Consider the following 25588-nt stretch of genomic DNA (forward strand, 5'->3'; position numbering starts at 1 on the left):
TGTGATGGAGCGAGGGCCTGATGAGTTTGTCCCAGCTTAAAGCCCTCGGTTCAAACCCCAGCACCCCAGCAACAGTCATTGCTGTGCACGTGGGCACTGTGCCAGGGAGGCGGTCACGTGCAAGTGTACATGCCGTGTGGCTGGCTGCAGGCGTGGACTTGGTCTGCTGCCCCACGCTTCCCGGTGGTGCAAGCTCACACGTCTGTGCTTCACAATTATATCACTCTGGCACTGTGTGACTCTGTGAGGTTTAAAAGTTTGTTTGTATTTTTTGTATCAAAGTACGTCAGACCGATGTCTCTTGTTTACAGTTTTATTGTTTTCTAACACTGCTATTATTGCTTTAATTTTAAAAACAATGACTTAAAGCATGTATTGACAATCCTAAGAAAGGCGGCTGGGGGGACTTGGTTACTGTGAGGTGGCTGGTTGAGAGCCGCTTGCAGGCTTCCAGCACCTCAGAGAGCAAAGCACAGAGGGTCGAGTGAGAGTCCCAAGCAGACTGCTCCCAGACCACGACAGACAAGCCCGCATCCAGGGTGGACCAGATGCTCTGCCGCCAGCTGTCCCACAGGGCACAGGGCAGCTGGGGCACAAGCACCTTGAGTTTATGCAATGCTTGGTTCACTTCCTGATGTTCTAATGCTTTTTGTATCAATTTTCTTTTAAGTTTTCTTGATAATACTTAGAGTAAAGCCTTATTTCTGTAATTATTACTTTCTATAAAATTGAAAAGTCAATACTATGAAGACGAGTTTGAACTGTTGGAAAATCATAGATATTGTGTGCTGTAGAAATGTTAACTAAAGTTTGAAATGATTGCATGCGTGATGATAATATTGTAGTGAGAAAAGTATTGATAAATGTGAGAATGTGTTTACTGGCACTGGATATCCACAGTGCACTTTGCATCAATTCAGATGCCAGCGGCTCATGCCTAGAATCCTCCCTACTCAGGAGACTGAGATCTGAGAATCATAGTTTGAAGTTAGCCTGGGCAGAGAAGTCTGCAAGACTATTATAGCCAGTTAACCAGCCTAAAGCTGGTGGAGGCAAGGCTTAAGTGGGAAAGTGCCTGCCATGAGCAGAAAATCTGAGAGAGCCGGAGACTGGAAGTTCAAGCCCCAGTACTGCCACTAAAATAAAACTATATACATACATACATACATATATATATATATATATATATATATGAACAGTGAACAACTAGCTGTGTTTTGTTTTAAAGGTGAACAAATTAAGAAAGCAGAATATTTCCATATATTTCCACGTTGTAAACAGCATACAATTCTTAGTCCTGCATCGGTAGGTTCAGATGCAGCCCCTGCCACCACAACATGGTGCTGGGCACAGTGCTCTAGTGCTGGCTGTGCATGGCTGGCTCAGCAGTGTTGACCTCAGGCCACTGAGAATCCATGAATAATACTTAGGAGGAAGTGGGTTGTGAACTCTGAGGCGTGTTGCCAGTGGAAGTGATTATTGTTGGCTAGTGCTGGCATCCAATTATGCTCTAAAACAAAGTCTCAGGATTATATCTTAAAAGACAGTCATACCTTAATGTTCATAAGTGGCCACTGTGTGGTGTTTATCTGTCTTAATAGTACATACTTTATAGCATGATTTAGGATATGTCAGTGTAAAGTTAATAGATGCATTTAAAATAAATAAGGCTTCTCAGATCAGTATGTGATTGTAATGAAATGTTTCGGCATTGATCATTGACCTAGCATGTTCCTCTTCTATCTATGCAGATTTTCAATCGAGAAAGGAATTGCTGGCCAGGTAGCACGGACGGGGGAAGTCCTGAACATTCCGGATGCCTATGCGGACCCACGTTTCAACAGGTGAGAAATAGCTCCTGCCTTCCTCGTCTCTCATCTCTCCACGCCCAGCTCTGCCCAAGGCCTCTCTGGGAGGGAGCCCCACTTTTCCATTGCCCAGCTCAGGTACTTTTATCTCCTCCTTGGTTTGCTTTTGTGAACCAGCAGTCCATACATTCAGATAGTTACAAAACAGTAATTCCTAAGCTAGTAGAAAGTAACTGTAGCCAGCTATGAGTGTGTACAGTGTTCAGAGCAATGAACAGGGACTTCAATGGATGGATCTCTTGTGGTGGGTCTTCATTTGTTGTACTATATTAGAATTCTACATCAAATTTTATACTAAAAGGCTGAACAGAGTGTTGAAAATATGTATTTTCGAGTTCTGCAATTATTGGCTCAGGGAGACCTGGGGTGAATTACGTAGCTCCCTGGAGCCTCAGTTTCCTGAATTAGTGTAGCAGTACCTAAAAGGTTTCAAAGCTGCCTGACATGAAGTAGGAGCCCATTAAGCCATAGATTTTATTTTATTTTATTCTGTTGGGTGTGGGGCTTGAACTTAGGGCCTGGGTGTTGCCCCTTAGCCTCTTTGTGCTCAAGGCTAACATTCTGCCCCTTGAGCCACAGCACCACTTGTGGTTTTGTTGAATGTTTCATTGGCGATAGGAGTCTCATGGGGACTTTGCTGCGCAGGCTGGGTTTGTACTGTGATCCTCAGATCTCAGCCTCCTGAGTAGCTAGGATTACAGCCATGAGCCACTCGCACCCAGCCAGTTTTTATTGGTTATTATTAAAGTTAGATATTAAGGCAGTTTATAAAAACTTTTAACTTCATTTTGACTTTCTTTGGAGTATGAGGAACCAAACTATAATCTGGGTTTATTAAAGCGAGAGATGGAAAGTTGCGAGATAAACACCATGGCTGTTAGAGAATGATATTTCATATATTTTGTCAACAATGCTTAGTAAGTACATACATTTGATTTGTTTTGAGAGAAAAATTATATAAACAACTGGAAGTTTTTATCAGGTAATTAATTGACCAGCATCAAGTATGCCTCATTCATATATGATTCCAGCTATGGTCTAGTAAGATTTTTTTTTTGTCGGTCATGGGGCTTGAACTCTGGGCCTGAATGCTGTCCTTGTGCTCTTCAGCTCAAGGCAAGTGCTCTACCACTTGAGCCACAGCGCCACTTCTGGTTTTCTAGTGGTTTATTGGAGATAAGAGTCTCACGGACTTTCCTGCCCAGGCTGGCTTTGAACCGAGATCCTCAGATCTCAGCCTCCTGAGTAGCTAGGATTATAGGCGTGAGCCACTGCCATCCAGCAGGTATTTTTATCAATAAATTAATAAGAGATTCTAAAATTGTCATTTTCCCCAAACAGAATTATCTTTCACTGTTTAAATAGTGCAAATAATTTGTATATTCTTATTACAATATTTATGTAAAATGTGTGATTCAGACTATTAAGAAAATGAAAAGGTAATATGAAGATTGGAAGAAAACTTTTGCAACACATATAAGTGATAAAATGTGTCTAGAATATATAAAAAACTTTTTCAATATAATTAAGATACCAAATTCAGTTAAAAGGGCAGAAGAGTTTAACAGACATTTTACAAAAGAAGATTTAAACAGACATTTCACAAAGAAAATATACATCAAACTGTTAAATACATGAAAAAAGAAAGGGTAATGTCACTCTCTACCACTGAGAGATTCAGAATTGGCATCAGCAAGAGTTGGCCAGAATGTAGGGAAGTAGGTGGGAGGTTGTGGTCCATGCCCTAGGAAGACAGTTGAGCGGTTTCTGGAAAATTCAGCCATTCCTGTCTGCGTGGTCCCTCGGTCTGCTGGATGATTACTAGCCGGTCAGCACAAAACTCTTGTGCAGGTCTTCAAAGCAGGGTACTTAGAGTGAGCACCCATGTGGACAAAGAATACTGTGGGTTGATGGGGAGTATATAGTGAACAGTGATGCTTCTCCTGGGGAGAGAGACAACGGCTCAGAGTGCCACAGGCTGAAGAGCTGAAGGGCAGCCTTTACCACAGCCCGGGCAATCTCAAGAGCAGTGTGCTAATGAGACACAGAAGGCCACCTGAAGCTACCTAATATTCCCATGTCATAGCTGAGTGGCTGCTTCTGTGGAACTCAATTCACAGAACTTACTGAAAAACGCTAGTAAGCATTTTTGGCTTTATTGTCATATAATCAGTGTCACAGGTCATATAAACGAGTAGTGTGGCTGTGCCTCATTCAAGCTTTATTTTTAATGTACAAGGATGAGTTGATTTGGCCTAAGGAGTGTTGTCTGCTGACCCCTGCTCTAAATTTTGATGGGGAAACTATATTTAAATTGCTTTTATCAAGTTATATATCTAACAAATATCACCAGAGTTAATGAAATATGCCATATTGCCAACTTTTTACTTTGAATCTACTTTTTTTTTTTATTGTTGTCATCCAGAACACTGAAAACCCAGTGCTGAGCGATAAGCCCCCTGTAGAGCCTGTCTTAGAAACATGATTGAGTGAAAGCAACCAAGTTAGATATCTTTGGAACGGTTTTGATGCTTGCTTGCCAGTGTCATGTTGTCCCTGGGTTTAGATGAGCTATCTGAGCTTGGGGCCGTGCGCTGCAGAGCTGAACTCCGGTCTGATGGCAAGCGTCCTTTCTTTCCTTCCTCTTGCTCTGTTCACGGCCGCTGCTCCGTGCGCCCACGCTGCCCAGAGAGGTGGACTTGTACACAGGCTACACCACGCGGAACATCCTGTGCATGCCCATCGTCAGCCGCGGCAGCGTGATCGGCGTGGTGCAGATGGTGAACAAGATCAGCGGCAGTGCCTTCTCCAAGACGGACGAGAACAACTTCAAGATGTTTGCTGTCTTCTGTGCGCTGGCCCTGCACTGTGCAAATGTGAGTGCAAGGCTGCTTCTCAGGGTTAACGCAAAGCCTTTGAGTCACTTCATGTTCTCTTTCACGTGCATTTCCTTGGCAAACTGTTCTTCCACGTTCTAGAAAATGTCTTGGGACTAACGAATGCCTGAGACTCTGCAATTATTTTAAGGCATGAATCTGATTAAAAGAAAATTGAAATGAATGCACAGGTACAAGTTTTAAGCATAGGACTTAACATTTCGTATGTAATGAGGAGAAGATGTTATCTAAGCCTTTCATGTTTGTTCCAGTGTGCTGAACCTGAGAGTCTTGCATGAAGTGATAGTAGCAGCCAGCGTTTGGTGCTCTACAGGGGGTTTGATGTGAAGAGAAGGTCGCTCTGCTTCCATAACTTGTGGGGCTATCACTACATTAAATCCTTCATGCTCACGGTCCTCCTCTGTTTAACTTGTATTCTGAAATCCACCTTAAAATGCTGGGATGTATGCTTTGTCTCTTATATGGTTGTAATTTAAATGAGTTGAACATTCAGTTTCATGTGTAAGAACACATAAATATCAGCTTAAACACAACTGTTTTTAGGAACTATAGCTTGTGAGTTCAGAAGTTTTTCAGCCAACTAATTGTCACATAACAAAAAACCCTGCATTGAAACATCCATCCGTAAAGCCCAAACAGAAAGTGCTGTGCTGCTTTGGGAAGGCACACGGCAGCCAGGCTTGCCTTTGCAGTGATTACTTGGATGTGGCACTTAGAAGAAGGTTCAGGGGTGGGGACTGACCCTTGGCACCCCTCCTCACAACAGTAGTGCTGCTCTGGAGAGCCCAGGCCCCGGAGCCCAGCTCAGTGACCAGCCCACCGCTCCAGCCAGCAGCCCGGGACCCCGGTGGAGGCTGCGCTGAGAGCTCACCTGGCTTTTGGAACAAATTTGATTTGGTGCTTCGAGCATCTTTTCACTAGGAGAAGTTCCTTGCTGAAGGCATTGCCCCAAGCAGCTCACTAAACAACCTTTAAGGTTTGCTGTTCTTCATTGAAAGTTCTGTTTCTTTCTGGAAAACATACATGAGTATTTATGAATACTCATTAATATGAGAAAGCTTTATGCAGTAAAAGTGCCCGTAATTGCTGGATCTTCCCATCTTGAACAGATTTTTTCTTTTTTCTTTTTTTTTTGGTCCAGTTGTGGGGCCTGAACTCTGGGCCTGGGCACTGTCCCTCAGCTCTTCAGCTCAAGGCTAGTGCTCTACCACTTGAGCCACAGTGCCACTTCCGGCTTTTTTCTTTTTGCTTATGTGGTGCTGAGAAATCGAACCCAGGGCCTCAGGCATGCAAGGCAAGCGCTCTACCACTGAGCCACCTTCCCAGCCCCAGGTTTTTTTCTTAATATCGTGTTAATACACTAATAAGATAATGTGATGGTGTTTTATAGTGTGGATCTTGTTTGATTAACAGGCCTCTACAACACCTTAATAATAACAATAAAATATGAGAAAATGGTCCTGAGAGTCAGGACAAATTGGCCATTGGAACATTAATTATATCTTTATCTTTTATCCAATTAAATGGACATGTTTCTTGATTGACAACATCTTGCATTTCATTTGCTCAGATAACTCATGTTTGGGAAAGTAACCATTTAGGAAGATTAAAAGAGTCAGTAGTTCACTCATGTATATTTCGGTTTTAAGGGAACACTTAGTAAGAAGCCAACAGTATAGTCATACCAGTTCCACCTCTGGAGTTCTTTAGGGCAGGTTAGCTCCATGCCATCTGACCAGGAAGCCATTCGGTACTGAAGAGGGATGTACAGATGACCCCAGTTGACCCATAAGTGGTTCAATTTTCATTCATTCTTAAAGACAGCAACCACATATGAGTGGGAGATAGAAAAATCATTATCAAGAGAACATCTGTGGGCTGGGAAGGTGGCTCAGTGGTAGAGCGCTTGCCTTGCATGCCTGAGGCCCTGGGTTCGATTCCTCAGCACCACATAAGCAAAAGGAAAAAAGCCGGAAGTGGCACTGTGGCTCAAGCGGTAGAGCGCTAGCCTTGAGCTGAAGAGCTGAGGGACAGCGCCCAGGCCCAGAGTTCAGGCCCCACGACCGGACCCCCCCCCCCCAAAAAAAGAGAGAGAACATCTGTTACTTGATAAGAATGCTTTACTGTATATGAGGCATTGTTGTGGATCCTTTTGTATAAAAACTCAGTCTCACAACAGTCCTGAAAATGAGGTTATAATGATCTCTACAGAGAGTGTAGTATTCCCAGGCCACATAGCTAGAATGGCCCTGGAGCGCTCCAGGTACTGCCCTTCATTTGACAGCTTTTTGTATTGTTGTGTATAGGCAGATACATATTAAGAAGAGTTTTAAAGTTTTGTGTGTAAAATGCAGAGAGTTTGTCTCTTTATAAAGTGATAGAGGATAGAGAGCGAGAAAGAGGGGAGAAGGAGGGAAGGAAAAAAGAGGGGGCAGAGAGGAGGGGAAGAGGAAGAGAGACAGAGAGAGGAGGGGGGGTAGGGGAGAGAGGAAGATTAAATCCTAAAAAGTGGGTGATTTAAAGTGTCATGTTTGTATACAGGCATTTAAAAAGTCCCTGACAATGAACAGGGCCATTTTCCATGCTTTGGTTATTTAAAAGGCATCATTCCCCGAAGTGCATGAAATGCTGTAAGGCAGCTGAAGCACTTGGAACTCTGCCCTCTGCCCTCTGCCCTCTGCCCTCTCAGAACTTTCTGTCCTTCCACTCTTGAGTTCACCAGAGCATGCTGGGTGCCATGCACAGCTCAAACTTGTTACCAGGCAGATTGCTTTTAAACAACCTCTCTGTTACTTTCCAACCTTTTGTGTTCCATAAATTAGAACTAGAACTTTTTAACTAGAATTGTCCAATACGTAAATGAGGCAAACTCCAATCTCAATCCAGGGCAGTTTAGCCTTTGGAAATATTAAAGTGGCTGGCTATACATTTAATGGTGACGTAGTATTTGGTAAAACTGACTGTAATAATCTATAAAATACAATCTCATGACTAAACAGAGTAAAAAGCAAAGACAGGAAGACTCAGTGTTCACTGTGGATGAGGTGCTAGACTGAGGATGTCTTTAGCTTTGTAGTCTACTATGGTCCCGAGGGATAGTGTCCCACACACACTCAGCTGGCTCAGGGACATAGGTAACTGCTTCACCGCTATACAGCCAACCAGATCTTACTAACCAGAACATACAAGCAGCTCAAAAACGAAACCTTCAAAACAAATCAACCCAGTTAATACAGGGGCAAAGACGGTAGTTCCAGGAGTCACGGAGCAGCGGTGTAGAACGTTAATCTCTCAGTAACTCTTTTTTATCAGCCTGCTGCTTAGTGGCTGCGGATGTGTTGAACCTTCTTTGTGCCGATCTCTTGTTGAAGTTTGAAGGTCCATTCATTTACTTGCCCAGTTCATTTTGCAGTAATCGTGCCGTGAGATGGAGGTCTCTGCTCGCGTACCCCAGCTTCCATGGTTCTGGTCTCAGCTGTGGTTTGCGTTAATTTTGGGATTTGGAATTGCTGTACTGTGTCAGCAGCCTTCCTTTCGGAACCACAGTTGCTCATGGTGGCTCCTAGTTTCCACAACCTCAGTGGGTGGGGACTTCGCCCACATCCATCCCAGGGCTGAGGCAAGGTGGGGGACCAGGCAGGGGAGGACAGGGGAGGGAGGCGGGGGTGGGGGGCAGAGGCCAGAGAGGGAGGGAGCGGGAGGAGGGCTGGCAGAAAGGGAGGGGGACCGCTGGGGGAGGGAGACGGGCTGTGGGGCGACAGAGTGGGAGAGGGGACGCAGAGGTGGGCTGCTTTGCCAGCTCCTTTGTTACGCAGCCACGGCCACAGATCTTTTCCTACCAGTTGTCAGAGGGAAATAAAGGAATGCAAAACAAACGTAAAAGGCAGCATAGTCTTCTGTAACATTAGTAATTTACAGTAAAAAAAACCTAATGTTTCAGTTTCATTAGTAACTTGAAATGATTGTTTATTAATAATCCTAAATCATTTTCTGTTTTTATTATTGTAAAGGTAAGGTTCAGGGGGTTACGTTACGTAGGCAGGTGATGAGTACATTTCTCTGGGGGCAGTGTCATGCCTTCTCCCACTCTCTTCCAGCTTTCCCTCCAACCCCCTCCCACAAGGTGTAGTTTGTTTTCCATGTCCAGGAAGTAGCACTCTGCATTTGTTCACCTTTGTCCCTCCATTTCCGTGCTCTCCCTTGTCCTCCCAAAGACATAAGCAAATAAGACAAAAAGAGAAGAAAACAGAACACAAAAGAGAAAAATCCTAATTTTCATTTCCTGGAGTTGGTTTCAATAAACACTGGTTTAAACGGCCAGAGGCACGGTGCCTTTGTGTCTTCCCCTAAGCATGGCCTCCTCTGAGCGCACTGTGAGCCTCTGTGTGATTGATCATATCTCGGTGAAATTTAGATCTGTTCCACAGAGGGGAGGAAACATGGGACGTTTGTGTCTTTCTGAGCTTGGCTTACTTCACTTCCATTTCCCTGCAAGTGACATAATCGTATTCTTTCTAATGGCTAAAATTTCATAGTCTGCCATTAGTATTAAAACTCATAGTAAATAGGAATATTATAAAACTTGCCAAAATTAATTATTTTTACAGAAGTTAGTTATTTTATAGAGTAAACTTTATAGGAGTCTTGTAGATTTACACTTCCCCTACTACTTGCTACAGATTTCTCAGTAGTATGACATTTACTTTTACCAGTAGCTTGACCATAGAACTAGAATGAGTCACAGGTAATACAGAATTGCAGTAAATCTGGAATCGATCCTGTTGACTGTTGAACTTCCTGACTAGTATTCTGTGTACTTGCCAGTACAGAGTTGCATGGTTAGACCATAAATTATCTATATACTCCTCAATGAGCACTCTAGTGATTTCCATGTTCAGCTATTCTGAACAATTGTCTTATGAACCAATCTGTGTATACAGAGACTTTATCTCCTCGGACCCATGTGAAGGCCTAGTACACAAATGGGCTTGTGCTCTTTGGCCTGTCTTTCATTCTCATCTCTTGACTAAGAACAAAGGTTTTATTCTAAAGAAGTTCGACTGCCCAACTTTTATTGTCTTGCTGAGAACATTGTATTGAAGCAGAATGTTTCCATGTCACAAAGACTTTCTCCTCTGTTTTCTTCTGGAAGTTTTATAGTTTTAGGTTTTACACTTGGTCTGCCCATTTGGAGTCAAAATTTGCATATGGTACAAGAATGCTCAAAACTTGTTTCTTTACATTTGGGGGCTTAACTCTTCCAGAACTGTTTGTGGCATACACTTAACATTGCTCTACCTTTTGCCTTTGTGTCCTTGTTGAAAACCAACTAAGCATGTGTGTGTATTTATTTGTGTGTGTGTGTGTGTGTGTGTGTGTGTGTGTGCACTCTATATACTATGTTGTTGGTCTATTTATGTTATTGATAACAAGAGCCACACTGTTAGGTTACTTTTTTAAGTATTTATTTTAGGTAGTAAAATTTCTCCATGTTTATTTGCTATCTTCAGAGTTATTGTGAGTATCCTGGGTCCTTTTTTTATTTCCTCTAGAAATGTCTATTAGGGTTGTAGTTTGATTGCTTTGTTGCAAGGGCTATTCTAAGGGTGCAGTGGTATTGAAACTTGGAATTCATTATGCATCTGTGTTCTCAGTCTTTGCTTCACATGTTTTGAAACTGTCCCATTGGCTGCATGGCATCTAGATTGCTGTGTCTCTTAATGATCTGATCCCTCTGTCATTCATACAATTCCCCCCTCCCCCAGTAATAAGTCTGTGATCTGAAATCTACCTGATATTGATAAAGCCATTTTTTTTTTACTGGTGGTAAATGCTGTTTCTGTTCCATCCTTTGACATGTGTGTGTTCTTCTATTTTTAAAAAGCTCTTAGAAGCAGTATATATTTGGGTCATGCTTTTATATTCTATCTGACGATCTTTGCCTTCTAATCTTCATGTTAAGGTTACTCATGTTTCAAGTTTCAGTGTAAAAATACCAGCTTTCAACTTATCCTCTCCTTGTTCCAGTTCATTCCCCTTCCATCTCTTCCCACCTGAAACTGAGTTTTTTAATAAATTTTTTTTAATTTGGAAGGGCGATAATGAATCTTCATGGGCAGTTTTAGTTTTCTTGATTTGAAGCCCAGTTTGATTAGATATAAAACTGATTAGTCTATAGGATCAACTGATTGACATAAAGGTAAATAGAAATTTATGTGAATTTCAACCAAATGTATTAGTAGTTATTAAGAAATAAAACTGTAACTATGGTGAAAACAACCAGTGCTACTTTGCAAAGATTCACATACTTGTGACTTTTGAGTCTATCTTTCTCAAGTGATATCACTCAAAGTTTAAGTGTAGAAAAGAAATCAAACTGTCCAGACCTTCAGGTACTATTTCACAAAATATTAAATAGTTCTACAGATAATAAAGCATTATATTATAGTGCTTCTATTTAAAAACACTTTTGTTAAATGAAAACAAAACTGTCTTTTTGATAAAATTCTCAAATTGTTTTACCCGGTCTTCTATTTTTTGTTTATATTTTATAATAAAATATTAACATCACTCACACATAGGAAGATGCAGTTACTGAAAACGTTCATTCAGATTAAAAATTCAAGCCATGAGGGCTTTCATTAATGCAGTCCCTTTTCCTCGGCCTTCCAGATGTATCACAGGATTCGCCACTCGGAGTGCATCTACCGGGTGACCATGGAGAAGCTGTCCTACCACAGCATCTGCACAGCGGAGGAGTGGCAGGGCCTCATGCGCTTCACCCTGCCCGTGCAGCTCTGCAAGGAGATCGAGCTGTGAGTGCTCCGCTGGCTGTAATGTCGGTGACGTAAAGCGGGTGCGGGTGGGCCAGGGAGTTCTGCTGACACGCCACACGCGGAGTTCCGGAGTTCCGTCCGCGTGCTGCCACTGCCTCCTCTAGAGTACCCACAAACAAAAGCTGAACCTGGTTTTGAAGTGAGACAAGCTGAGTGTTAGCATTTTTGATCCTGCTGTTGCCTTCTACATGCCTTTAAATAAGCAAATGGTATTTCGTATCACTTTTACAAAATCTTACTTCTGTTCTAATTTAAAATTCCATGTTACATTCAAGAATCTGGGAGTGATTAGTTCAATGTTCACCTCTTGTTTTCCGAGGATGGTAGGGTATGGGGGGACTTGAATGTCCGCAGTAAGTGCAAGCCTGAGTGCTCTCATCTGCATAGGGAATCTTCAGAAACGATTGGGAAATATGTACTATTTCCCAGACTGTTTATTACAGCTGAAGCATAGTGATTAATTAGTAAATCAATTAGTAAATAAAATGATATGGATATAATAGCAGGTTAATTATACTTTTGAGATTTCTATTTTATTTAAAATAGGATAGAAAAATTTATCTGGTAAGGTTCCTCCTATTTATGAGCTATATAGTAACATGAATAGTACTGTACATTTTTACAAGTCTGGTAAAACCAGATTGTTTAGTAGAAAAAATCGGTGCCTTGCTAAATTCCTGGGGAAACATGGAATCTCCTGAAATCTTTAGTACTGGCAGATATGACTAAGAAAGGGAAGAGGGAAATCCTGGTGTCTTCTTAGTTTCTTGGGAGACAAAAAGTTAAATGATTTTTACTGGTAATGTTTATCCTAGTTGTATCGAATGCTGAATTATTCTCTTTTAATTTCAGATTCCACTTTGACATTGGTCCTTTTGAAAATATGTGGCCAGGGATTTTTGTCTATATGATTCACCGGTCCTGTGGGACATCTTGGTATGAATGGCCTAAGAATTTCCTGCTTCATTTTTGGTGCCATGACCTCCTCCTCCTCCTCCTACTGAGATGCCTATCACACCGCTCTCTGTGCTTGTAGTTACCTTCCATTTTGCCACCTCTGATCTGTATTCTAAATGGTCAGAAAAAGGGCAGGGTTATTATTGGGTACATCGGCAGCCTTTTCAGCCTCCCTACAGGTATATTGCACTCTGGCAGTGTGCTTGTGCCCTGTTCAAACCAGCACCCAGGAGGAGTCAGAGCTGGAGCACGGCCAGACGTAGCACTGAGCAGAAGTGCATATTTTAAGTCATGTATTGAAAGCCAGAAGTGGTGGCGCAGGCCTATAAATCCAGTCACTGGGGTTTGAGGCCAGCCTGGTAAAACCCAAGACGAGGTCCTACCTCAAACATAAAGCACAAAGGGTTTAGGTGTGGTTCAGCTGGCAGAGTGCCTTCCTGGCAAGTTCTAGGCCCTGAGTTCAATCTCCAGTCCAGAAAAGAAAGAAACTGTATTTAGATGTTATAATATACATACAGCATTAACTTCTAACTTACACTTGGTATCTGTTAGATTAGTTATAGAAGAAAACTCTCCTACTTCAAAGGATAATGCCTTGTCAGCACTCAGGCAGCTGAGCAGGAGAATCATGACCTTGGGGCCAGAAAAAACTACGTAGTGAGTTTTTTCATACTATTTGAGTTTCCTCAAATAGTATGATCCTTTGTCAGTCACTATAGCTCCATTGGTTAAAACTTTTTCTCCATCCACTTTGACCAGTCTTCAAGGAGTTTGTGATGTTATGTGTGATATATTAAAGACACACATTTCAAATTCCCAGAATGGTTTTCTTTGGCTTGAAAAAAACCATCATTTAGTCATCCAATGCTTTATAGTCTCTTATTTTCTCTAGAACTTAAAATCTGTCTTTTCTTTTCATCCATGAGTATAAACCTCCATCTTGAAAGGCGCCCTACAGATGACTAGCTCTGGTTATTTTGTAGGTGTCAGTTAATAGTTTGGCCAGCTCAAACTCGTAAGATGCCTTACCCATTTTACTTCAAGGATCTGGAGATTTTCAATGGAGGAAAACACAAGTTACATAGTTTTTAAAATTTCTGTGAGCTATGGGTCTCCTTACTATTTCAAGGAGCTCCTTTGTATATTGGCTGTTGTTTTAGGCTGCCTTAAATCTATTTTGAGAGATGGTAAGGATCCCAACTATGAATAAAGTCATGAAATATAAATATGCAAAATCAAATAGAGTGATGATAGTTAAAGTTTATGTCACTCTTTCATATGTCAATATTTGGATATGGGCATTTGCCACTTAACAATGTAAATTAACTTTGAGTAATAACTCATTTTTAGAAAACGTTCCTGATAGATGTCTCATAGTTTATGAGTCAATTGTGCTCTTTGGAAGATCTTAGTTCAGAATCTGAGTACCCTTGGGTGGATGCGGATACTTCTGTAGCCTTTTGAGCATGCGGGGCACAGAGGCTTCTTGTAAGCCCAAGTCACAGAGGCCCCAGAGATTGATGGCAGGTGTCTCTGCTGATGCTGGCACTTCCTCCATGGAGGGACAGCGGCACGTTAGGATGGAGGCTATCCAAAGCTCTCTCACTTCTTTGGGGCTTGATTGAGAAAGAGTGAGGTGGCAGGACTTGGGCTCTGCCCTGCGGCCAGTGCGTGAGCAAGCACAGACACCGTGCACCCCAACCAGAGGGCCTGGACTCTGGCTCCGCTGGCTTCAGCCATAATTGTTTCCTCTACACAGCTTTGACCTCGAAAAATTGTGTCGATTTATCATGTCTGTGAAGAAGAACTACCGGCGCGTCCCGTACCACAACTGGAAGCACGCGGTCACCGTGGCGCACTGCATGTATGCCATACTTCAGAACAACTACGAGCTCTTCACAGACCTGGAGGTGAGCGCCACGCGCACTCTGCCTCTGGCCCCGCAGAAGCGCAGTGGGTGCGCGTTAGCTCCCTGCCCCAGCATGCTTGTGATGTGGATGGGTTGATGACACATTATCCCGGGGTTTTCACACTCAGGCATTTGTTTAGTATATTCATTCCATTAGAACTGTAGCTATAGACCTTTGGACCTCATCAAAATGTCTCCAGAAGCTGAGCCTAAATCTTCTGACAGGGTACAAGACAGGTACTCTGCAGACAAACCCGTCTTCCTCTCCTGCTGTGGCTCAGGGCTGGCCTTCCTCTTCTGAGCCCTGCTCAGACTCTGTGAGCCCCGCCCATCTCTCGAAGCACCCCTTGGCGATGGTGCCGTTGAGATTAACTGGGCGCTGCCCTCTCCTTGCGCAGGTCAGCTTTGTCTGAAATGCTGTGGGCATCTGGCACCTGCAGTGGACAACACAGGAATGATTGGATGGTCCAGCCTGTGTACAGAAAAAAAAGAAAGGGGTTAGAGAGAAAGTTAGATTACCTGAAATGTCAGCCTCCCCAGGGTGCTGGTAGGAGAGCGGCCCATGTCGGTGTGGGCTGTCTGTGGGCCCAGGGTTCTCCTCTTGCTTCTCTGTCTTGAACACTCCGCTGTGCTCTTCCAGCGCAAAGGGCTGCTCATTGCCTGTCTGTGCCATGACCTGGACCACAGAGGCTTCAGCAACAGCTACCTGCAGAAGTTCGACCACCCGCTGGCTGCACTCTACTCCACCTCCACAATGGAGCAGCACCACTTTTCCCAGACGGTGTCCATCCTGCAGGTGAGGCCCAGGCTGCCCGCCTGCCACGACCAGGCTCACGGCTGCCACAGCCAGGCTCACGGCTGCCCGCCTGCCACGGCCAGGCTCACGGCTGCCACAGCCAGGCTCATGGCTGCCACAGCCAGGCTCACGGCTGCCACAGCCAGGCTCACGGCCACCCGCCTGCCGCGGCCAGGCTCACGGCCACCCACCTACGACAGACAGGCTCGCAGCTGCCCGCCTGCCACGGCCAGGCTCACGGCTGCCCTCTTGCCACGGCCAGGCTCATGGCTGCCCTCCTGCCACGGCCAGGCTCACGGCCACCTGCGTGCCACGCCATCCTCATGGCCACCGCGTGCCGAGACCTGTCTCACTGATGCCTGTGTGCCATGGCCGTGCTCATGGCCACCGCGTGCCGTGGCTGGTCTCACGGCTGCCTGCGTGCCACGGTTGTGCTCATGGCTGCCATGTACCGTGGCCTGGCTCGCTGCCACAGCCCCTGCCGAGCTATGGGGGCTGCACTTGCTGTCAGGCTCTCTCTGTCTCTGGAGGCTGTGAGTAGCCACCAGTCCTTTCTGTTTTGAAGGACAGTGTCTGCATGGCATCCATGTTTGCTGGAGCAAGGGCAGCACGCACACACTCACACATGCTCACTCTTTTGTGGATAGATGACCGTTATCATCCTTACGATAGTTTGCAGCTAGTGGGCCACGCTCACTGTTTGTACAGCTTGCAGGACAGAGGCCAGCAGTGGCCCCCGATGCCTTCAGTATCGACTCACTGAACATGCTGTCCCGTAAATGAATGCGGACATCTGGCTGTCATTCAGTCCTACCACGTCAGTCTGCAGACAGATAGTAACAGCTTTTGTCAAGTGCCTTGGGGGACTTATTTTCAATATAATTCATTTTGAGGTAGATTGTCACAGAAGTAGAGTAAGAAGTAGTCTGGAACACAGCACTTCGAGCAAGGTGGTGGTATGTGTGCAGACTGCCTTCACGCCACAGGCCGAGGCGTGCTGCCGTGGAGTGGAGTCAGGGTGCCTCCCTCTATTGTAAATCCTCTAAGCCTTGCCGAGGTGTTCCTAAAATGCTGGAGACAGGTCACCGCTCTTGACAGTAGACTACGTTCAAACAGGCATTCCGCTGGCCTCTAGAGAAGTGTTAGGAGAAGAGAGATCGCTGCTAGAGGTGTCATTCCCATCACTGGTGAGAGGACAGTAAGGACAGATTTGTTCTCTCTAGAGAGGGTGAGTACCAAACACAGGGCGAGGTGGGACACCAGGAGGCGGCGCTTGATGCTGCTAGCCACTCAGGTGAGACACACTGCGGGTTTACAATGAATGCATGTGCCACATTGATTAAAGCCCTCCTCCACGTCTGTGCTGGAGAGGTACTCCAGGCCGTGGCTGGTCTCCCAGCCACACCGCCTGGCGCACAGTCTCCTAGCCTGGTGCCTGGTCCAGTCCCCTAGCCTGACACATCGTCCCCTAGCCTGGCACACAGTCCCTTGGCCTGGTACCATACATGATGCCCAGTCTCTTAGCCTGGCACCCAGTCCTGGTGGGCAGCATGCAGCTATGCTCTCAAGCTACCCTGGTGTGCTCAGGATCCTGCTCTGACTTTGTGTTCAGATTCTTCTTCTAATTGTCCTTGAAGTTCAGTGCAATGAAAGCATGTTGGTTGAGCACTTTGTTTAACAGCACCTGTTAGACACTGGGAAGATAGTGATTTTTCTCAGCTCAGTCAGGAGAAAAGAAGGTCTCCCTGCCCTGCCCCCCCCTGAGGCTCCCCCTGGCTGCCAGTCCTGCTGGCACCCCTGGTTCCCATGCACACCCTGAAGACTTCCCAGCTGCTAGAAGGTGATTATTGAAGATGCCGCCTGAGGGAGACAAGGATGTACATGCTTCCTAGGCACACGGAGTTATTAGTGTACCAGGGAAACTCAGTAACTTAATATTTTCTACTTTGCAGTCCCATTACTGTAAGAAATATTCAAAATGAAGTATATTTAAGGTGTTGGGTTTTGTGGCAACAAGTGATACATCTATGGTTAAAATTGTTTATTTAACGTCAGTTTGAAAATGCCACAGTCATTTCAAACTACTCTTTTAAAACTCACGACTGGTATAGAAAAGCCCTGCTGACGAGACTGTTAGACGCCCCTGATGATAGAGCTCAAGCTCACTGCTGGTGGTCTCATCGGTATCTCCACAGCTTGAAGGACACAACATCTTCTCCGCGCTGAGCTCCAGTGAGTACGAACAGGTTCTCGAGATCATCCGCAAAGCCATCATCGCCACTGACCTCGCCCTCTACTTCGGGAACCGGAAGCAGTTGGAAGAGATGCACCAGACGGGGTCACTGAATCTGCACAACCAGTCCCACAGGTGAGCAGAAGCTCACAGGTGAGGAGCCTGGGAAGGGTATGAGGATCAATGGACATTTAGAGGATGAAATGTATCTTGGCATACATTTATACATAACAGGAACATATGAAAATAACTTGTTTTCTGTTTTATTTCATTTTATGTATACTTCAGACGTTTCATTTTTTTGGTAAAATTGTAGACAGTATCCTCTAAGGTCAGTGGATGAATCCATGTGTAAGTTCAGAATCTAAATCCCACTCCCCGAGCTAACGTGACTAACATATCCAGCTGGAATTCTGCTCTATTGATCTACATAGATGTAACAAAAGGACCAGGACATTAGCATCTTTGTGTGCTTAGATCATTTCGAAAGCTGCTGGCAATCACAAGTTTGCTCATAAGCGCACATGGTCCCGTGGCATCAGGCTAAAGCCGTCTGGTGCTTTTCTCCACCACCATGGTGTCTTGCCTGATAGACTCAGAGTACGGCAGGTGCGCACTGTGACACTGCCCACCGTCTGCATGTCAGTCCTCTCCCTTCGGCTGGCTTCTGCGCCACCGGCCCCGACTGCAGCATGTCGGAATTCATCTCGCATGCCTTCCCAGCCCTCAACTGGTTACTCTTGACCCACAGCATACGTACTGTTTGCCATCCACCCAGAATTAATGGAGATTCATTGCTATGCAGTTGTGGTATTTATTTGTTTGTTTATTTATTCATGTTGGTTATACTCTGGGCCTGGGCGCTCAGCTCTTCAGCTCAAGGCAAGCATTCTACCACTTGAGCCATAGCGCCACTTCGGGTTTTCTGGAGGTTTATTGGAGATAAGAGTCTCACGGACTTTACTGCCCGGGCTGGCTTTGAACTCTGATCCTCAGATCTCAGCCTCCTGAGTAGCTAGGATTACAGGTGTGAGCCACCGGCGCCCGGCTAGTTGTGGTATTTTGAAGCATTTGGTGTAGTATTCATTTCATATAGATAAATATTTTAAATTATCAATTGATTACTAAATAATTTAAGAAAAGAAGGAAAAATAATATTTCTTGTCTTTTCACATGTATGCTGTTTCAGGGCTTCTCATTAATCAGGGTAAATCAGGATTTCTACCTGTTGTCATTTCTTCAAAGCCAAAGAGCTGCCTTTAATATTTCCTAAAATGTGTGGTAACAGATTCTTTAGGGCTTTAAAAAAATCTGAAAATGCCTTTATTTTGGCATCACATCTTAAAGGCATTCTCTCTGGACTGCGCTATAGCAGATGCTCTTCCAGTGTTGCCAGGCCTCCTCTTTTCCATCTTCCTTTCCACGTGTGGAGTGGGTGGGTCTGGTACGGCTGTGCAGTCATTCATCCTGCTGGACGCTGAGGGTCCACCTCCGTGGCCCCTGCGCCTTTCCAGTGAGATTTGGTAAAGTTTCAACCAGTACATTTTTTTTTGTGGAAAAGCTATTTACTTTTCTCCAAATATTATTCCAAATATGAGTCTTACAGACAAAGGTCAATGTAAGTCAGAAACATTCTACAGAAGAAAACCATTTTTACAGATATTGGGAATAATTTGACAGAAGAAAAGTCACATTTACCTAGATGTGACTGTTTCATGGGAAAATTCAGCATCCAAAGTGCAAAAGCAAAAACGACTGTGGCTTTTATTGCCACACGAAATATTGGCACTTTCTTTTTTTTTTTTTTTTTTTTTTAATTTTATTTTATTTTATTTGAGAACATACTGTACAGAGGGGTTACAATTACATGGTCAGGATAATGCATACATTTCTTACCAAGCATTGCAGCCTCCTCCTTTGTTTACCCTTCACCTCCCTTCCCAGCCTCCCCCCTCCCCCCCACCCAGTCATACCCCCCCTCCCCCCCTCCGACATTGTAAAGCTGGTTTTGACATGACATTTTGTACTTCTCATTGTTGCAACAGGTCCACCTGAATCCTTAAACGACTTGTTTGTCCCCATCTCCTCCACATGTTATACTGACATCAAATATAGTGAAAGCAGGGGTTACACTGTGGGGGAGGGACATACAAAGCAACCAAGAAATAATCTTATAAATGCGTTAGAAACACATGCATGAAAGAAACAAAAACATTAAAATACATATTTGAGGGTTCGTTTTCCTAACATCACCTTCTCTGACTTTTTCCGCTTGACTCATACCTATACTAGATATTGCAAATAAGGGAAACCATGGGACCTATGTTTCTTTGGGCCTGGCTTACTTCACTTAATATAATTTTTTCCAAGCCTTTCCATTTCCTAACAAATGGGGCAATGTCATTCTTTCTGATGGAGGCATAGAATTCCATTGTGTATATATACCACATTTTCTTGATCCATTCATCTATTGAGGGGCATCTGGGTTGGTTTGGCACTTTCTTTACAAGCTAATCTTAATCGTTAGCTGGGATGCCAGACAGACGTCAAACTGACCTTTAGAAACAGGGCTTTGCCATCAGAATGAATTCAACTTTAGAAGAACAAACAAACTCTGATCCCAACCAAGTCCAAATCAACCCGTACATTTTTTTTTAACCACTCCTGGGGCTTGAACTCAGGGCCTGGACACTGTCCCTGAGCTTCTTTTGTTCAAGGCTAGAACTGTACCACTTGAGCCACAGCACAACTTCTGGCTTTTTCTGTGTATGTGGTACTGAGGAATCAGACCCAGGACTTCTACATGCTAGGCCAGCACTCTACCACTGAGGCACCTTCCCAGCCCTCAACCAGTACTTTTCTTCAAATATGTGTCCCACTGGGTCTTTTTTCTTAGACTCCAATTAGCACAAGCATTAGGTCACCTGATTCTGTGCTGCAGATTATTCGAATTCTATGTATTTTTTTTCAGTGTTTTTTCTCTCTGTGCCTTTGGGTACAATTTGTTGTGACTTAATTTCATCTTTTCACTGGACTGTCTGTCCAGTCTATTATTCATCCCACACTTATATGCATAGAACTTTCAGTTTGGGGATTTCTTTTTTCATGTACTTTTTAGATTTTATATTTTTAAATTATCTTCACGTAGTTGTACAAAGGAGTTGCCATTTAACAAGGCAGTTTATGACTATATTTTGATCAGTGTCATTCCTTCCAGTATTCTCACCGATGCCTCCCCTCCCCACGCTTCCCTCCCTCTTCTTCATTTTGTAGAGTAGACATTGGAGTCTGGACTGCTTCCCCTCCCCCTTCTCTTCATGTGTCCATCCTTTGACCCCATCCCCTCCCTCTCAAGTACCTGCTTCCTGGTGTATTATTTTGCCGAACTTTGATTTTGGCTTTCTAAGGAATTATACTATCTGAGATCTCCCTTGAGTCTCCTGTATTTCCACTGCATACCACCCAACGTATTTACTTACAAGCTTATAAGCTAACTGTAGTTTCTACCAAGAAAGAAAAACATGTGTCCTTTGTCCCTCTGGCCTGGCTTACTTCCCGCACATTAGCACTTTTCAGGCCTTTCCATTTCTTTACAAATAGTAGAATTTCGCTCTCTTTCTGGCTCATCTCCATAGCTTCTAGTCTTTCTTCAATATTCAGCTGTTTAGACATTTTTCTCTTTAATTCCATAACATGGCTTCTCTAGTATTTTATTTTCTTGACTGACTTCTCCATAGACCATTTTATCATTTCTTATAGGCACAGTAGGTTTTTTATTTTTGTGTACTGTACTGTCGATAATAAGCTGTGTTATCTTTCTCTGAACTTAATCAACTTTCATCTTAGTGTCCAGACAGATTTTCTCTGAATCCCCCCAAGCCTCGCGCTGTGGTACTTTGAGCTTGTGTGAGGGGTTATGTTCTGTTTGGGCCTTGTTTTTCTGTCAGGGATCACCGTGCCTACAGTTGGGCTGTTTTGTCGTCGTTTTTCCTGGTGGAACTTGTCAGTTCACATGTAGAAGGCCAGGACACACCGCCAGGGTCTCTGTGGTCCAGGAGGGGTGACCTTGACGCCAGACAGCTGCTCTGACCCCCTGACGGTGGCGCCAGATTCACACAAATGACCGCCATCCTGAGCCTCAGCCCACGCGCTCTGCCTGGCTTCCTCTCGGCCTGACCTCTCTGCGGTGGGCCCAGGCCCGGCCCACCCATAGTGAACTGACTGACCTGCAGGGGCCCTGGCTTCCTGACCTGACCCTGTGTATGGCTCTGTGGAGGAGGAAGGAGCAGAGAGGGCCTCACCTCTCAGATCCAAGTGTCCGTACCTGTGAGACAGCCCGCGGCGTGCAGCAGCGTGCAGCAGCGTGCCATGCAGCAGAGACGGGGTGGGCAGGGGCGGGGGGGGGTGCGGGGGGCACAGGCAGGGGGGCCTGAGCCCTTGGAGCTCCTATGGATTTTACCATATTGCTGCTTGGCTCTGCCTCCAGTTCCTACAGTCCCCTCCCCACCCATCTCCACTCAGGTAGCTGTAATTCAGGTGGGAACACCACCATGTTCTCTTGAAGACTCCGCAGAGCAGGTTTGGTGCTCTCCAGGATGCACATCCTGCTGGCGGCTCCTGGGAGGGTGCATTCACCTGCTGGATCACCCCACCCGTCGCCTCTCCCAGTTCAAGCCACGCTACTCTAACTGCGTTTTACCATCTTGCTGCTCCTATTTCTGTTTGAATGCTACATTTTCCTGTCAGGAAATACTAGGAAAACCTCACTTCACAAAGTACAGAGCTCCTAATCCTTATTCTAGCGTGCAAATGCTGCTCTGACGGGTCTTTTATTATGTTCTAGAGACCGTGTAATTGGTTTGATGATGACTGCCTGTGATCTTTGCTCTGTGACCAAACTGTGGCCGGTTACAAAACTGACGGCAAATGATATCTACGCAGAGTTCTGGGCCGAGGTACGTCGTTGAGTCTTACATTCTCCTAGATAATGCCAAGACATGGGAAAACATTCAAGGAGAAGTGGAATGTGGATAATTTGCCTAAAATCTTAGTCACTCCTGTTGCTGTTTTTTGTTTCTGAGAACTGTGGTCAGCCAAATGGGATGAAGGGCACTTACGTAGGTCACCTGTGAACTGTGGTTCTACTGCTTCCTCCTCCTTGTCAGCTGGGGACAGGACTTGTCACCGTGTGTGGACATGCGTGGGGATTCTCCTGGTCACCTGGGGACAGGTGTGGGGATTCTCATGGTCAGCTGGGGACAGGGCGGGACTTGTCACCTTGCGTGGACATGCGTGGGGATTCTCCTGGTCACCTGGGGACAGGTGTGGGGATTCTCATGGTCAGCTGGGGACAGGGCGGGACTTGTCACCTTGCGTGGACATGCGTGGGGATTCTCCTGGTCACCTGGGGACATGCGTGGGGATTCTCCTGGTCACCTGGGGACATGCGTGGGGATTCTCCTGGTCACCTGGGGACATGCGTGGGGATTCTCCTGGTCACCTGGGGACATGCGTGGGGATTCTCCTGGTCACCTGGGGATAGGACTTATCACCATGCGTGGCACAGCAGTGACTCAATAGGTTTCATCCACTTGAGGTAGAAAAGAAAATCTTTGGGAACCAAAAATTCATTACCAAAATGACAATGAAGCGGAAGCTATGTGTTTTAACTGCCTGACACAGTTAGGATAAACAAGCACCTTTGTGTCCTGTTCCTAACAAATCCCGGAAGTTTTCTGTCTATACTTAAGATTCCTGCAAATAAGCACCATTAAAATTGGTAACATAATGCATGTGAACGAAGAGTGGAGAGTTGAGAACGTTCAGGAAGGAGAGTTTAACTAGCTGCGACAGATAAGAAGAGCTGATTTTTAAATGCATAAACTGGGGAGATGCGTCCATCTCAGAAGATCGTGCCAGCTCGCGGGTCCTGAGCTGCTCCTGCAGCGTGGACCGGAGGTTGGGTCCTGGTGGCCGCCCTGGCTGCCAGGCCTCGGTAGGCCACCCGTCCTCTCCGCTCTGCCCACTTGGGCCCATTCCACACTCAGGAAGAATCACTTAGAAAAGAAGGGTGAGGTCCTCCGTGTGTGTTCACTCCTGCGCCTCTTCGAGATGCAACTTTTACTGTTGCTTCAGGGCAGTCTGGACGGTGGCGGTGCCCGCGTGTTCAAGGCAGAACTCCAGGCACAACACAGAGCGATGCCGCTGCGTGTCCATTGCTTGTGTCTCCTGGGACACTGTGTAACCTGAAACAGGATTGTTTTCAAAGAAACTCACTGAGTAAAAGGAATGTTTATTGCTACCACAGCACTCATGACTATTCACAATGTGAGAAAGAACCATTCTGTCCCTCTGCTTTATTCTAGGGTGATGAGATGAAGAAGCTGGGGATCCAGCCCATCCCCATGATGGACAGAGACAAGAGGGATGAAGTCCCGCAAGGCCAGGTGTGGATGCTCTCCTCCCCCCACACCCAGTCCCACGAGTGCGCAGCGCACGTCTCGTGATGTCTGAGCAGGGGTGGGCGCTCAAGGCGCGTCAGTGAGGACAGCTAGCTCTCCCTGTCGCGCGTGGAGCTGCTTTCCGTGCGGCAGGCATCCACATGCACGTCTCTTGTTTCAGTTCTTGACATTTTACTGTTAATTCATGCCAGTTCATCTTGTTACATGCTTTAATAGAGGTCTCTAACAATTCCTTCTTCCAAATAGTTAAAACATTCACCCCACACGTGTAGGAGACCCGGTGTCTCACGGATGCTGTCACACCACAACCGCATCTCTTCTAGTATTGTAATGAGAAAATCGCTCATTTTACAAGAGTTTTGATACTTTGAGTTCCTAAATTCTACTTCTAACTTGATGGATATTATGAACTTACTATTTGTTGCAGTGAAACATTTTTTATAATAAGCAGGCTCATTTGTGAGATTTTTCTACCTCGTGACATCTGCTAAAAAATAGAATAACTTTGTACAAGCTGTAAAGTTAAAAATGAGCCGAAAGTGGTGGTGTGCATTTGTAATTCCAGCACTTTGAGACTGAGCCTCAGAAGTCATGAGTTTAGGGCTAATCTGGAACACATATTTTATGCATTTTCTTTTAACTTTTTTTATAAAGGTGATATGCAGAGGGTTACAGTTATTTGTCAGGCAGTGACATTTTTTAACAGCACCGCCCCTCCCTCATTTTCTCTGTGGTAGAGTTCATTTTCAGCCTAGTGTTTAGTGAGTGTCACTGCTGGATTGGTTCACCCTTTGTCCCTCCATTTCTGTGCTTGCCTTTCCCCTCCCCAAATCAGGTAAACTTAACGTACAAGACAAAGGGCACAGAAATCAAAAACAGCAACAGAAGGGTAAAAACAGAAGACGGGGGAAAAAAGAACTGTGAACAGTACAATAAAACCTCATGTTGGAGTTCATTTCATAGGCTTTATTTCATATGATTGTATGTGCATAGCTATGAGCCTTTGTGATCCGCTCCTAAGAATATACCTCTTCGGTTTCACTGTGTCATTGTTTGGAGTGTTTAGAGTAATTTTCTTTTACTATCCATTGGGTTTACTTGTAGATTTATAGTCACATCTAATCATTACAAGTGAGGGAAACCATGCAGCCTATGTTTCTTTGGATCTGGCTTACATCGCTTAATACAAATGTTTCCAAGTCTTTCCATTTCCTTACAAATGGTGCAGTGCCATTCTTGCTGATGGAAGCATAGAATTCCATCGTGTTATATGTCTTGTTTCTAAGATTCATTTTAAATCATATTCAACAATAGTTTTCATTGAGGTCAAATATATATATATACACATATAAATACACACACACATATATAAAACACAGAACTAGAAGACTTAATTTTCTAGTCAGTCTTCAGAAGCAGAAATTTTAGATACAATTAAAATCACTAATGGACTATTTTTTCTCTTGTTTCTAACACTGCGGTAGCTTGGATTCTACAATGCCGTAGCCATTCCCTGCTACACCACCCTCACCCAGATCCTCCCTCCGACTGAGCCTCTCCTGAAAGCGTGCAGGTACGGAAGTGCTTCCAGCTCGATTGTCACTTAATCACACGCATGTGTGCACACAGCC

At 44.8% G+C, this 25588-nt stretch overlaps 1 protein-coding gene and 1 long non-coding RNA gene across 2 annotated transcripts in view; one reads left to right on the forward strand and one right to left on the reverse strand.

The window, feature by feature from the left end:
- Nucleotides 1-25588, forward strand: part of Pde10a (phosphodiesterase 10A) — a 151982-nt gene that overhangs the window by 124477 nt on the left and 1917 nt on the right. Inside the window, exons 12-21 of the mRNA XM_042689752.1 lie at nucleotides 1752-1844; nucleotides 4558-4744; nucleotides 11438-11580; nucleotides 12454-12537; nucleotides 14318-14468; nucleotides 15108-15263; nucleotides 17459-17631; nucleotides 22340-22451; nucleotides 23862-23942; nucleotides 25442-25530. Of these exons, the coding sequence (XP_042545686.1) occupies nucleotides 1752-1844; nucleotides 4558-4744; nucleotides 11438-11580; nucleotides 12454-12537; nucleotides 14318-14468; nucleotides 15108-15263; nucleotides 17459-17631; nucleotides 22340-22451; nucleotides 23862-23942; nucleotides 25442-25530 (1269 nt within the window). The remainder of the gene's footprint in view (nucleotides 1-1751; nucleotides 1845-4557; nucleotides 4745-11437; nucleotides 11581-12453; nucleotides 12538-14317; nucleotides 14469-15107; nucleotides 15264-17458; nucleotides 17632-22339; nucleotides 22452-23861; nucleotides 23943-25441; nucleotides 25531-25588) is intronic.
- Nucleotides 19133-20065, reverse strand: LOC122116098. The gene is made up of 3 exons (XR_006148894.1): nucleotides 19995-20065; nucleotides 19338-19340; nucleotides 19133-19284 (listed from the first exon to the last, which is right to left on the reverse strand). It is a non-coding gene; the product is annotated as an uncharacterized LOC122116098 (long non-coding RNA).

The sequence above is a fragment of the Dipodomys spectabilis genome, unplaced genomic scaffold, assembly GCF_019054845.1.
Source record: "Dipodomys spectabilis isolate Male_0828 unplaced genomic scaffold, ASM1905484v1 ptg000126l, whole genome shotgun sequence".
Lineage (NCBI taxonomy): Eukaryota > Metazoa > Chordata > Mammalia > Rodentia > Heteromyidae > Dipodomys > Dipodomys spectabilis.